Source organism: Oreochromis aureus, linkage group 3 (genome assembly GCF_013358895.1).
Source record: "Oreochromis aureus strain Israel breed Guangdong linkage group 3, ZZ_aureus, whole genome shotgun sequence".
NCBI lineage: Eukaryota > Metazoa > Chordata > Actinopteri > Cichliformes > Cichlidae > Oreochromis > Oreochromis aureus.
In genome coordinates, this window is record NC_052944.1 from 12,890,308 (window position 1) to 12,904,999 (window position 14,692).

The 14,692-nt window shown below is 38.8% G+C and overlaps 1 protein-coding gene across 3 annotated transcripts in view; it reads left to right on the plus strand.

Annotated features, from left to right (window-relative positions):
* Positions 1-4,514: 4,514 nt before the first annotated feature.
* Positions 4,515-14,692, plus strand: part of dnah2 (dynein, axonemal, heavy chain 2) — a 58,612-nt gene continuing 48,434 nt past the window's right edge. For 2 of the 3 annotated variants that reach the window (XM_039610056.1, XM_039610057.1), the window contains exons 1-14: positions 4,515-4,761; positions 4,922-4,995; positions 5,117-5,281; positions 5,611-5,845; positions 6,600-6,710; positions 7,130-7,368; positions 7,745-7,936; positions 9,266-9,423; positions 11,128-11,215; positions 11,699-11,904; positions 12,302-12,431; positions 12,924-13,106; positions 13,226-13,434; positions 13,988-14,134. In XM_039610056.1, the coding sequence (XP_039465990.1) occupies positions 4,963-4,995; positions 5,117-5,281; positions 5,611-5,845; positions 6,600-6,710; positions 7,130-7,368; positions 7,745-7,936; positions 9,266-9,423; positions 11,128-11,215; positions 11,699-11,904; positions 12,302-12,431; positions 12,924-13,106; positions 13,226-13,434; positions 13,988-14,134 (2,096 nt within the window). In that variant the 5' untranslated portion in view covers positions 4,515-4,761; positions 4,922-4,962. The remainder of the gene's footprint in view (positions 4,762-4,921; positions 4,996-5,116; positions 5,282-5,610; positions 5,846-6,599; positions 6,711-7,129; positions 7,369-7,744; positions 7,937-9,265; positions 9,424-11,127; positions 11,216-11,698; positions 11,905-12,301; positions 12,432-12,923; positions 13,107-13,225; positions 13,435-13,987; positions 14,135-14,692) is intronic. The other variant, XM_031752074.2, reaches the window with a different exon arrangement.

The window sequence follows — 14,692 nt, forward strand, 5'->3', positions numbered from 1 at the left end:
AAATAAAAGTTTGAATTACTTAGGATGTATTTGTTTAATGATTTTAGTATTCTATATGTACATTTTATTAAAAGAAATGGAATAATAAAAAGAACTGAAGACTCTTCAGGTGAAAAGATGTTTTTATGGGTTTTTTTTAAATGTACCATAGGTGTGATTTACTTTTGAGTTCCTCAGTTTGCAGTGAATTTGCTTTTGCTTGGGTCTCAGTGTGTTGATAAGGGTTGCTTGCTGGGGTTTTTTCCCCGGCAAGTCTTCCTGTGGGTGTGTGAGTGTTGTCAAGGCAGACAACATCGGTAATCTATTACGCTGAATTTGTGAACGCGTCTCTGAAAACAGCTAACAGAGCGGCACAGACCATATGTCCTGTTGCTTCTTTAACATTATTTTTTTTTCATTATTCTTAAAAAAGCAAAAAATAAATCACTGTGCAATTTCAGAAGATCCAGATTAGACAGGGCGACAGCAAAATTTCCACTTTAAGTGGGGGTTATGATGACAGATTGTCAACTGAAACTGTGTTTGCGGGTCTTTTTTTTTTTTTCGTCTCCTGTGGAGCTGAAGAAAATGGTCAAAGGCTTAGCGGTGATGTCATGCAGTTTTCAAAAGTCCTTTCGCTGCATTTGTCAAACTTAGAGGTGATGTCATTCAGTTTGGAAGAGTCCTTTCACTGCATCTGTGAAACTCAGGAAGCACTACGGTGCCAGGCCCACACACACAAACATGCACAGTACACACATTCCAGTAACATCATCCTCTCAGCCTATATTTTTCAAGGCTACTGCTACTGCTTTTGTGTCTTCATTCATTCTTTCCCAACATATAATTATCAATTTATGCCGCTCCTTGAGTTTCTCCCTGAAGTGTTTGTGTCAATAATATCGAAACAGCTGCTCTTTGGAGAATGAGCCTTGAATAAAACAAACAATTTTGGGTGGAAAAAGTCACGATGAAAGCAACATTTACAAGTAAATCTTTTGGTTTTTTACATTTTTAACACTAGCTACCTGATCAGTGCTTTATTACCAAATTCAGGCAGCGAGCCAGCATTTATTATTCACATAAATAGAGTTATTCTTTAATATGATCTCCTCCTTGTATACTGTTCTGTGGGATTTTGATCTGCTGTGATTTCTTCTCCATTCAGCCAGACAAACAGCTGCCTGTCTTTGTACTGAATCATTGGTCTGTTATTAAAGGTGTATTTATCCATCACTCTGCGTGGCTGCACAGATAGAAACTCATTGTTCCCATCACTCTCACTCACACACACACACACACACACACACACACAGAGTGATGGATCTCTGGCTTCATTATCGCTGGACCTCTCTTTACAGTGGGGAGAGAGAGCGCAGGGTGCCGTCAGCCCGGGTCAAGGGGCTGGAAAAGATTCTCACTACAAGGGAGTGAGTGTGTGTGTGTTGACTGAGCAGGGGTCGGTCAGGGGAGTATGCGTTTTAATTCATGGGTCAGATTTTTTCCTGGCTATGCATGTACAAGAAAGCATATATTCAGATGTGTGTTTGTTTGAGTTGCACCTACCTGTGTATACTTTTGAGTCCCTGTTCAGCGGCGCGTACCCCAGCCCTCTGCGGCTGAACAAAGCCAGTGTCTGTGAACTAATCGTAGTGTAATAAGCAAAGTAAACCTTCCAAGGCCTGCTCACTTTCCTAAAAAGACCCTGAGCTCATTGTACTACAAGCGCATCGCTCTGCTTGTATGTGTTCTGTCTTCACTGAAATACTGAATTGTTATCAAGGTTGCTGCTACCCAGTTGAGCTTCTCTATTAAACTGACCAATTGTAAACTAGACAACTCTTTTTTTTCCCGTTCTCATTTTTAAATTTCTTCATATTTGTGCTCCTCTGCACTCACGTCTTTTCTCATTTTTCAAACTAATGCTGTATATTTTCTGGCCTTATCTGATGTAAACAGCCCATCATAGACTCCGTGTCCTATTTATCCTCCCATCCCTCACTTCTCCAGCCCTCCTTGGCCTGGCAGCCTGTCATTAGATCTGAGCTCACAGACTCATGGCTTTAATTGTGGCCTGCCTCTCTGCGTCTCTGGCAATTTTCTAGCTGGGTTCTACACAAGAGTGTAGTGTGTGTGCGTGTTTAGTGTTCATATGACGCATCCACTGTAGGTCAGGTCTGTATGGCAGGCATAGGTGCTTTCATCTGCCTAATCCACACATGTATGCATTTGTTTCCATCTGTCAGCTACTCCCTACAACCTCAATGCAGGCTGGACATTTATCCAGGCTTGTGCTGGCAGACATAATTGACCAGGGAAACAGGAGTAGCTCTGTTACTGGTCATTTTTTATATATATGAGCCACAGAGGGATGTTTTCATTTGTTAATGGCTCAGGTTTAATATTACCTAGACATACCAGGGTCTGAAATTGTAAATGCATTAAGAATTTGAAGTTTTTTGGTGGCACATTTCTATTCTCAGCAAGCACTGAGTGGAAGTTAAGCAATTATCTGATGGTTAATACTGCAGCTCTTACATGTGTAAAATTTAGTGCATGTTGTAGCAGAAACTAGAAATAGCCCAGTAGTTATATTAAAATGCTAGCAGGCTAACCTGTGATGTCTACTGTTAGATTCTAGCACATGTAGGTACCTGGGGGATTCTGGCCATGCCAAAGTTCTAAATAGGTTGCAGTTTAACATAAAGGGTGATGTCAAGGGCAAGGAGAGTATTTACAAGCCTGATTGATTTGAGAATAAAAGTATTCAGCACACAACCAGCTGTGGTGCCCCTGAAGGGAAGAAGTATGAGTCATTTGTCCCCTGTATTGCCCAAAGTAAGTAAAAGTTTGTATAACTGAAGAGTACGAGCACATGGTTATTACCTGGAAGAGGCGGTATTTACCAGTGCAGACTTACATGACAAATTCAAAAAAACTATCTGCATAAAAGATTCATTCATTCATTTCTGGTCTGCACTAATTACATCTCTCCGTGACTTCACAGGCTCATGTTCGGATAGAAATGTGACAAATTCCCAGGTTAGCACACATGCAAACGATTCAGTTAATCAAGTTGAAGTAATTAATTTTATACAAAGAAGTATTTTTCCCAAACTGAAGGAGGCAGTGACTGAAGGAGAAATTAACCTATTCAAACAAATGAATTCTAATGACGCTTCAGAGACAAGATGTTTGGAGTTGTTCATTCTGGTGAGAGACGGAGAGAAAGCCCAGACTTCCCCACTGGAAAGGACTGAAAGAGAGGAAAATAAAAACAAGAGAAGGGACCCTGAAGAAAGTAAGCTAAGAGGATGAATAATCCTGTAATGAGAGGAGCGGGGGTCTGAGTTCAAGGTTGTATTCAGATTTAAGGATTGTCCCCCTCAAAGACCAAACACAGGCTTCCTTGAGGTTTAAAAGCCTCATATCAGACAAAGCTTATTGTGAGTGTGCACATACAGTCCATTGTTCAGTGGTGAAAGGTGTATGGGGCGCATTCGACAGTATGTAGAATTCAAATGAAGTCAGGCTTATTCCAAATTTGAACTATTGTTCTTTACTGTGGACTTCATTAAGGACTAATTAAGTTCCAAATTTAATAGAGAAAAATAAGTGTTTACTACAGTGTACAAATACTAAACATTCTGTAGCTATTATGCCTTACATAAAGTGAAGTTATTGTTAGAATTCTTTTTCACATTTAAGTTGTATATAATCTTCTTAATTTCACTATCCCTACAACATCAGTACACCTTCACCTATGTAAATATTGTCACTTTTTTTACTCTCTTGCAATTTTACACTACATAAGTTTTTAGTATGAGCAGATCACTAGGACGTTGTCCCTAAAAACAGAAATATTCTGTTAATCCATGGAAAAGGTTTGTTTATTCATTCATTGGCTCATTCATTCATACTGGTTCATAGCGGTTTATCAATAATTTATGCATCCCAGAAATTTAATAGAATACCTAAGGCAAAACAATAAATAAATAAATCTCATCTTCGGTCATTGAGTAGTTTATCTTTTGCTTACTCCATTTATTCTTAAGGAGAAAATACAGTCAAAGTCCAAAATGTACATCTTCCTTGTCTGAACTTTTATTTTACAAAATCATGTTGTGGGTCATTGGTGACCATATTTGCCACCAATGAGGTAGAAAAACACATATTAGTAATTAAACGAATCAAAGGTTTATTTAATTTAGGCACAGAATTAATATGATTACCAACACCTATGTGCACGTTTACTATATATGAACAATAAAGCTCTTGAATCTTGAATATATGAAAGCGCGCATGTGCACTGGCAATACGTTTCCGATAATACAGAATGTAGAAAAAAATTACAAATTTTTCAATTACAAAATAAATCTTCCAACAGCCCCAGAAAAACTAATTTGTAGTTTTATATACTGTGGGGGAAAAAAACAAAAACAGTATCGCCAACAATATCGCTCACGTGTCAGCCGCGCTCTGCCCCCGTCCACGTGGGTTCCCCTGGCAACCAAAGGTTTCCAAGGTGACGAGCACACACATCTACAGGGTTCACTGTAAAGGCACAGGAAGGACCAGATAGACGAACATTTGTGTAATTACCGATTAAAGTTTGGTCACAATGACCGCACGGAAATGTTTTGGGTTTTTTACTGGTTTACAGCTGTCATGTCGGAGGGTTTAAATAGAAAGGTGAAGTTAATATTTTTGCTGCCGAGGACTTCTCTCCAAAGGTAACGACGTCGCTAAAACTTTACCAACTACTATGAAAACTACTATGTGGTAAGCTAGTCTGTAACACTCATGCTACAGTAACGTAATAATAATGGTTTACTAAACTATGTGTGTGTGTGTGTGTGTGTGTGTGTGTTTTAAACTGATGCTTCATTTTACTGCTGCACTGTAGCCTGTGTCTTATATTCGTGTCCTTAATCTTTCACAGCCATAGAGAAAGAACAGAAAGCTTGACGGAAAAAAGAAGAAATGGAAGAGGAATACTCTAAGGCTATTCGTCAGGTGAATGTGATTTAGAAATTAAACTTTTTCTTCCACCTTAACGAGTTGTGGCAATTATTAATCAACTTTTCCTCCCCACTCCTCTACACATACTCATCCTTTCATCTCACTATCATCTAAGTTGTTCATCGACTGTGTGGCTATTTCTGGTGTAACCGAAGAGTCATGGACAGAGGAGAATAAGAAAGCTGTGGATCAGTTCATTGAAGACACCTCTATCACAACCATGGTAGTCTACCTGGACACCAAGGTTGGACTTCGGGTGGAGTACTCGATGCCCTTACTGGTACAACACTCTTTCCTCTCAGCATTGTGGTTGGTTGATTTATTTCAGTTGATTTTACTGGTCTTGTAATGTTTGAGGGGAAAATATAAAAGTGCCTTTTTTGTTTTACTGTGCAGGGTCTTTTCAGTCATTTTTTGTAACTGTACTATAACTACTAAAAAGCAATGGTAAAAGGAAATACTGGCTAAGATTCTGTGAGCTGGTCGACCTTATCTGAAGGGTTGGAGTTCTTCTTCTTCTTCCTGATGTTTTGTTTGTTAATTCAGTTCCCCCCTTTGCCTTCTTTTTCTGTCTCTTTCACCACTGCATCTGAATATTTATCTTCATAGGGAGAGGTGGTAGAGCAGCTGTCCTATTTTGTCCGTGTGCCAGAAGCCATAATCACACTAGAAACGTTTGATACAGCCATACAGTTTGGCACGGTGCGGGGCAACCCCATCCAGAGGCTGCTTCATGACATGACCTGTTTGCACGCCCCCCCAGTTGCCATTAGCGCCTACAGGGAGCAGAGCATCAAGGACAACTATACCAAACACATGCACTTATATCTCGCCAGCCTTACAGGTGGGTGAATTATTTTTTTAAAAAGAAACAGGCATTTCACTCCTTCAACACTTAGTCTCACATTATACGGTTTATTTGACTTCTTTCAAGTTATTTATCTTTGCTTTTCGCACTATGATTTGTCATTGAGACTCTTTAGGGCTCATTAAAAAAGAGTTTACACAGGCAGTTTTGTTAACTTCCTTTGAAGTATTTTTCCTCATCTTACTTAACAGAAGTACTTCTGCTTCCACAAATATGTCCCCCCCACCCCCGCTTGTTTATGCTTCCGATCTGCAAACCCTGAACATAGGCAGTAAAAATCACACTAATCTTTTACTTCTGACTTTTTGCTGCTTTCCAGTTTGACTTTAGGCTTACATAGTAAAATGTACCTTTGTACCAGTGCCTTGTACTCTTGATGATAAATACGGAAGGCAAGCTTAGCTTTTCTTGGCTATTTCTGCCAATATTCCTGCAAAATCATTCAAGCTCAACCCCACTGGCTGGTGAGCATTGTTAAACAGAAGTGATTCAATCAAGCTCCTCTGTGATTGTGAATTGTCTATTTATAGTATGCATAGAGTATTTCTTTAAATGGAGGGAAAGGTATTTTATGGGCCTCTGAGTGCAGATTGTGCTGTATAACAGGACTTTAGGTAGGAAGGATGAAAAGAATGGAACTTGTCAGATGACTTGAGTTGATGCCGTGAGTAGTTGATGGTCACATATGAGCATTACACACGTGGTGTAATTTTATTTTATTTTTGAACAGATGATGTGCATAAGAAGTTTGGGAACACTGTTCTCTACATCCCAATGGAAGGCCTGCAGTGCAGTGCTGAGGAGGCCAGCAAGGACAGGAAGCTGATGCAGAGAATGGAAAGTAAGCTAGAGGAGCTCTTTGTATGCAGCTGACAAGGGTTGCTTTTGGTTTCCATGTGTCTCTGAAGGGTATGGGTTAAAAGGGTCACACTTACAAATGTCTGTTCTCTGACTTTATACTGAAGACAACATTGAAACTGCACCATGAGCTTTCTGTCTCAGGCTCCAGTGATTTTATTTCATTAAACGTCCAACTTACAAAATTTGCACCTGTTCATGTTTTTGGCTACTTCTTTCTATTTCCATCATCTATGTTCAGAACTCTGTTGCATTCTCATATCCATGACATTTCTGTAGTCATGCTTAGTAGTTATAGCATAACACCACTAGTTTATGTCTACTGATTATGTGTCTTTCCTATATTTTTTGTTCCTACCTTAATTTCATCTGTCCTCCATTCACATGTTCTACATGTTTTAGTTGTAATGATCCACTGGACTGATCAAATCAAGGAGCTACTAAATGCGCAAGACATTGTGAACATGAGAGACAGCTTTGGTCCACTGCAGGAGATATCCTTCTGGAAGACTCGCTCTACCCAGCTGTTGAACATCAGCCGGCAGCTACAGAAGCCAGGGGTCAAGCACATCCAGAACATTCTCCAGGTTGCAAAGTCTCTGTATGTACAGCGCTTCTGTCAACTGGCCCATGAAATACAGGTACGGGAAATCTGCGCAAAGTCAGCTCATAATAAAGATTTACTCAAAATAATGTCAACATTTTATTTACAAAACAAATAGCATCATAAGCACAAAGTGTTGTGCTACGATGTGTTGCAGTCTAGAGTCAATAGAAATATGCATACCTGATGCATTATTGCAGTATTTCTTTTAACTCGTTAGTTTACATCAGTTCTTTTTCACTTATAGATGGAGCATGTGCTTAACAGTCATGGCTGTTACTATAGCCATTCTAACTACTCGCTTCTTAGCTGGAAGGCTTCAATATGTGAACATGAAAGCTTTGGTGAATGTGACTGAAATAATAGTAGTAATCATTAATATCACCTTGACTTTGTGTGTGTGTTCTGCCCAGGATTGTTCTGTTCAGGCACAGTCAAATCTGACCTTCTTGTGCATATTGAAGGAGCCTTGCGAAGAGCTTGAGCAGCTCAAACCAAGCCAAATTGCTTTCAAGTTGAAACACATTGTCAGTCTCATTCGAATCATCTGGATCAACTCCCCCTACTACAATACCAGTGACAGGATCGTCAACCTCTTCCGCCAGGTACCTGAAATGTTAAACTCTCTCTAGATTTCAACATTAGACTTAAACCAGTGTCCTTTTCATTATACAGTCCATTTTATGGATTTTATTTTGACAGGGCAGTGCTCATTAATCAACAACTGTCAGTACTTAACACTATAGGCTAATTTTCATCTATTATCCCTGGCTTGTACTGTGTAATATCCTAAATATCAAAATGAAAAACAGTGTTTATATAAAAGCTCTGGTACTTTCATTGGAGATTTGGTGGATTGTATCTAACTTGTCATACGATATATATCAAATGTGGAATGCTCATACTGGTTGTTTTTCACCATAGCTACAATATAAGCTATATAAACTATATCAGGTTTTTTTTAAATAAACCTAAAACTTTAAAACTGACATTTTTTTCATGACCTCCAAAGGAAGGGTTAGACCCAAAACAAACATCTAGCAGTATTTGATCAGGCATGTCAATGCCAGCACAAACATAATTCAGGATTTGTTTTTTATTTTTCATCTGTCAACAGTTTTTCTGGCGACCAGTCCACCTTTCTTCTATTATGAAGGTTCAGTTCACTGATAACCACCAAGCAAACATCCATCCTCTTTTAGGTTTCTGTTTTGGTTAACATGCTTGCTACTGTAGATTGCTTTTCTGGTAATCCTCAACATAATCCAGCTCCTTCAGTGAGTCCGGCACACAGTTGGACACACTTGAAAATGACTGTGTTGGAGCTGAAGTCCATCCGTGGGCCAAGAGAATCACTTGAAAGGCAGCTGACTGTATTACACATTGTTCTATTAATTATTTATCAATATTGTCATTTTGTGATAAATTATTTTTCTAGGAGCACCTTTTTAAGCTGTATTATTTTCTGTTTTTGTGCCTTCTTTTTCTTACATACTGGTGCTCATCATCACCATCATCATCGTCAGAGACCATGAACACCCGTTTTGAATATTTAGACATCAGAGTTCTGATATCTAGCAAGTCAATGGACCAAATAAAATATCTGATCATTTTCATTGCACGACTTATTTTTACATTTAAAATGACAGCTCCACAAGCAGAGGGATAAATTATAATAATTATAAAATTATTATGTTTTGAGTTAGCATGCTTGCATTACTTTTTTTTTTTTTTTTGCTCAGCTTCACTTTGTCTGGTTAATATAATTCATATAATTTGTAAATCCTGAAGGCTGCAGGGTAATGACTTGTGACTGGGGTAATTTAACAAGTATCAGACGGGCGATGCTTTCTTTGTTTTCCTTATAATAAGTTAATAAGAGCAAGAAAAAGCTTAGCTGCCAAATATTTAAAAAGTATGTTCCTGTGTTGCAGATGACTAATGAGATCATCCGTCTGTGCTCTCAAAGCATCTGTCTGGACAGGATTTTTGAAGGCTACGTGTTATCTAGCAAACAAATCCTCAGTGACTGCATGCAGTGTTGCCTGACCTGGAAGGAAGTTTACCTGCGTGCCTCAAAAATTCATCACAAGTAGGAGAAATTTTACATGCATAGAAATGCAAAGCAGAGTTTTCTTGATTGTTTTAAATTCCTAAATATGTTGTATATAGATAGTCTGAACTTGAAGCTAAATTCATATTTAGGTGAGACTATGTTAAATAAGTTCAGTGATGTTGGTTACAGTGATCATCACCTCAGATCTTTTTGTATTTTGTTCTCAACCTTGAAATAAAAGCCGAATTCCAAAAAGCTGGAGGAACATTTTGTAGCTAATTAGGTTAACTGATAACAGTCAGTCAGTAATGAGTATCTTAGAGAGGCAGTTCAGTGGTCAGAGGTTCACCAAAGAGCAAAAAAACTATTAAATCTGAAACAGTTTCAGAATAATGTTTCTCCAAGTCAAACTGCAAAGACTTTGAATATCTTGCCAACTACATAATATAATCAAAAGATGGACTGAGGCAAAGTGGAAAACTGTTCTGTGGTCAGACGAATCCAAATTTAAAATTCTTTTTGGAAAGGCACCACATCCCCTGGACTAAAGAGGAGAGAGGGATCATCTGGTTATCAGAGGTCAGTTCAAAAGCTTGATGGTGCTTGGTGCCTATGGAATTGGTAGCTTGCACATCTGGAAAGGCACCATCAGTGCTGAAAGGAATACACAGGTTTTAGAGCAACATGCGTGCTCCCATCCAGATGATGTCTTTTTCAGGGAAGGCCTCGCATATTTCAGTAAGACAAACCACATCCTGCATCTATTACAACATCGTGGCTTCGCAGTAGAAGTTCAGACCTTTCACCAACCGAAAACGTTTGGTGCATCATGAAAGAAAAATATGACAAAGAAGAACAAAGAAGATGTAGAGCAGCTAGAATCCTCTATCAGACATGAATGTCCAGCAGCTGTTCTCCTCAGTTCACAGATGTTTACGGACTGTTGTTAAAAGGAGCTACACAGTGGCAAACATGACCCCGTCCCAACTTTTTAGACACGTGTTGCTATCAAATTCAAAATGAATGTTTTTCTTTAAATGAAACACATTCTTAGTTTAAACATTTGATATTCTGTTCTATTATGAATAAAATGTAGATTTTTGAGATGTACAAGTCCTTGCATACTGTTTTATTTACATTTTACACAGTGTCCAGACTTTTTCCAAATTGGGTTCATAGTAAGCAAACAAATTTCAGACAGTCTGAAGACTTTAGAGGGATTGTAACTCAAAGAGAGGTCAGAGATGCCCTTCATATACACAGCTGTATAATGGTATATACCAGCGGTCCCCAACCCCCGGGCCACAGACTGTACCGGTCCATGAGTCACTTGGTACCGGGCCGCGAGAGTTGAGGCTCGGGTGTGAAATTTATGGTTTTCAGAGTTGTTATTTTCCCGTGTGTTATGAATAAATCTTCTTCTTTTTTGGTACCGGTACTGGTTTTATTTTGTTGTATTTATCCACACCACCTTAAAGGCCGTGGCGCAAAAAAGGTTGTGGACCGCTGGTATATACAGTGTCCTTTTTCTTTTTAAAGATTTCACAATTGATAAACTTCACTCGTCCTATTCATAACCTCTAAAGATATATTATAAAATGAAAAACCACTTCATTTAGTGTTGCCCACCAACCTCCAGCCATCCAAGCCCATTTCCTGCCTTTTTTCTGTTTCGCTTTGCTCTCTTTGCTCCATTGTTCTAGCCTTTTCCTTTATCTTTATCCTCTCCATTCACATCAGGTATTCCCGAAAAGGCTGGGTCCTGGACAAAACAACATTTATCGTGGTGATTGAGTCTTATGTTCAGAGGCTCAGAGACCTAATTGAGGTAAATATTTTCCCTCGGTAGCACAGAACAAGTAACACTACATACTGAATCAGAATTGTCACATTAACCATCATGAGCAAAGGAAAAATACTAAAAAGACATATTTCAAAAAAAGAAAGAAAAAAATGGCACCCACCTTGTGCTGTCCTACACTTTCAGTAGCTCTTTTGTAGACAGAACTCTTCTATAAATGCAGCTTGGGCTCCTGTAAAATGAAGACTATCTAATCACAAAACACCCAGAACAAAAACTGAAAAGAAATTATGTTTCTATTTAAATACAATTCATTAAACAGTATACAAAGTATAGTGAGTTTGCTCATTTGTGTGAGTAAGGTGGCCTTTATTGTTGACAAGATTATAGATAGTCTTATGAGTCAGCAGGTGAGCACCTCCAATATAATTTCAGAAAATCCCTTTATGTATGGGATAGATAAATATGTTGTTTGATATGTGGTTATTAGTTTCTCTTGCCTGCTCTCAGATATGTGACTGCCAGCATCAGTTTGCCCGTTGGGAGGATGGTCAGCAGAGGGCTCTGCCATGCTTAGGTGGTTGCAAGGGACCAGGGTTTACTGGCACCCTCCTGAAGAATGAAAGCGACTTCCATCGTAGCCTGGAAAAACTACGCTCTGTTGACAAGGGCATACTTGATGTCAAGGATACCACATGGTGCAATGAATTCAACAGGTTAAGCTTTGTTTGTTTTAAAATAATCAAATGAATATGGAATATAATAGTTTGAAAGGGTTTTTTTCATGCTTATAAAAGATAATTGTTGTTTGTGGGGAGCCACGGGCAGTTAAATAAAGGGAGCACCAGAACCTATGCAACCCAAATGAGTGGTTTGGCAGAAGGTGCTTATATTGGTGAACAAATATAAAAGCTGTTTTTCTGATCTTACCTCTGCGCGTGCTTATTATGTTAATACATCCCTACACGATTTTAACTTCTCTTCTACATTAATGCGTCTCTGCGGATATCAGTGTTAGTATGCGTGTCTACACTTCTGTTAGCATGCCTTTGCTAAATTCATTAAGTATTTTGGCATGTAGACATGTTTTGGTGTGTGTATGCATGTGTACAGGTTTTGTGCGTTTGTAAAAGATCTGGAGATGAAGATTCAGGGCCTGATTGGTTCAGTGTTTACGACGGGGAACACAGTTGAGGAAGGAATTCGACTGCTGGACGTCTTTACGCCTTTGTTCGCTCGTGAGGTACTCTTTCACAAAGACATTCACAGAAACAGTTACACAAGTTTTACCATTGGCTAAATTTGTATTAAACAATGTAACACATTTTCATTTGTTTTTAATTAAATGTTACAGGTTAATATCTGGTCCTGTGTTGCTAATTCTAATAAATCAACCCAGTATCATGGCAAAACCCTGCTGGGACTGCAACTTCTGCACGTGTGTCCATAGACACGATGGAACAGCGTATTACACGCTTTGCCATGATAACAGGGTGCATAAATTGCTGTGCTCAAGTTTGTGTGTTTGTTAGAGTAAAAGCAGTTACACACATGGGTGAATAGTTTGCCTTTGTTGTACTAGAGACCTTTAGATTTGTTCCGATTACAGGTTTTATTCAGTGCAATGATCGATCAAATGCTATTTTTCTGTTTTCATTACAGCTAAACTTTTCTCTTTGCCCTATTTTTTTTCTGTTACCATCATAACATGTATCTTTGAATTTCTCCATCACAGTCCATTAAGCGCACTGTAGAAGAGAAGCTGGAGGAAACCTGCAATATCTTTTACAAAGAGCTTAAAATGGGAAACAAAGAGCTGAACCAGACCTCATTGTCTTACCCTGATCATATGCCCTGGAAAGCAGGCCAGGTCTACTGGGTGACGGCCCAAAGACATCAGTTAGAGAGATTCATGGAGGTGAGGCGTTTAGACAATAAGAAAGACTTTTGATTTTTAGTACACAATTGTTGCTTTGTGCAATCACTAACCACCTTACTTCCATCTCCTCTGCTCTGTTTGCTCTCCTTTGCCTCCAGGTGCTTCAGAAGGCCCACTTAATACTGGATTCTCAGACCTGCAAGGAGTTACTTACCACCTGTGGTCAAACTATGCAAATTTTGGATGAGATTGTGAGGAAGAACTTCAGTGAATGGACTCAGAAGTTGGATGTGCAGTATCTCAAACGCCTGGAGCAGCCACTCATGGTGCGCTGCAAGGACAAGAAGCTGGACATCAATTTTGACAAGTGGGTCAAACAACACAAGCACACATGACTTAAATGCAAGAGGTACAAAGCTTACATGCTAAACTCTGTGTAATAAACCTAGATACAATATAACTGATGGTAAATACACTTCCAATGTGCTCTTACACAATCGATTCATGTAAAGACCACAAATACAAAGACACAAATGTGTACATGTATATTTTTTATATAAATGTGTGCAAACAGATTGATGACTGTGAAATTAAACTCTATGAGTTACAAAAAAAAATGTTATATCATGTGCAAACTATTGGGCATCCCCCTAAACAAGTATTTACAACAGCTTTGGTAGCCAGCTAAAAGTAGGCCTTGGTGGAATTTCAGGGATGCTTTTGCTCAACCTTGTATTGCAGAAGTTATACTTTAAATGTTTCCAACAAGATAGCTGTTTACTGGAGGCAGTGTATTTAATGTTTTAGCTTAAAACAGTCATTAAAGTGTATAATTTCCCAGGGGTCTCCAGACATTTACGTACAACTTTACAATCTAATGTACTTACTCGGTATCGTTATTTTGTGTCTTTTTTGTCTAGCAACCTGTTGAATCTATTCTCTGAGATCCAGTGCTGGGATCGACTAAAGTTTGAGATCCCCCAGAGTGTATCTGACATTTACCAGGACAGAGAGGACCTCAGAGGCCTGAGGCAGCAAGTGCTGCTACTGGTCCGCGAGTATAACAGGTCTGACTTGGAACCCTTGCTTGCAGCATTACACAGCATCACCATTCATCTGGAGAGCTTGACCTGTTTTTGTGTTGTGAACACGTTTTGTGAATTAACATCCTTGTAATTGTGAGCACTATAAGAAAAGATTATTAATCAGTGAGCTAATTAAAATCACTTAAATTAAAGGTCCCGTGTTCTTCCACTTTTATACAAAAGCACACAGATCAATTTTTACCTGGTTTGTATTAAATCAGTGTAGGAGGAGTAGGAGAGAAGCAAACAGATGTAAATGGCTAAAAGATAGCAAGATAAGTTTAAATGTAGCAAAGCACATGAAGCACAAAGCAGCACACAGAGAGTTCTCCTCTATTGGCTATGAATTGCTCTTTAAAGTTTCCACAGTAAATAGGCATCTGTCAGCATTACATTTTCCCCAGAGCTCTGTCATCTGTGCATGCGATCAAAGATAATAATTGTGTTAGCCACAATGAAGGCAACAATACGTTGTGTGCTTTTTTTGTGTGTTTGTTTAGTTTTTATCTTTTCAAAAAGTGTTGTCTGACCTCAGCTTAC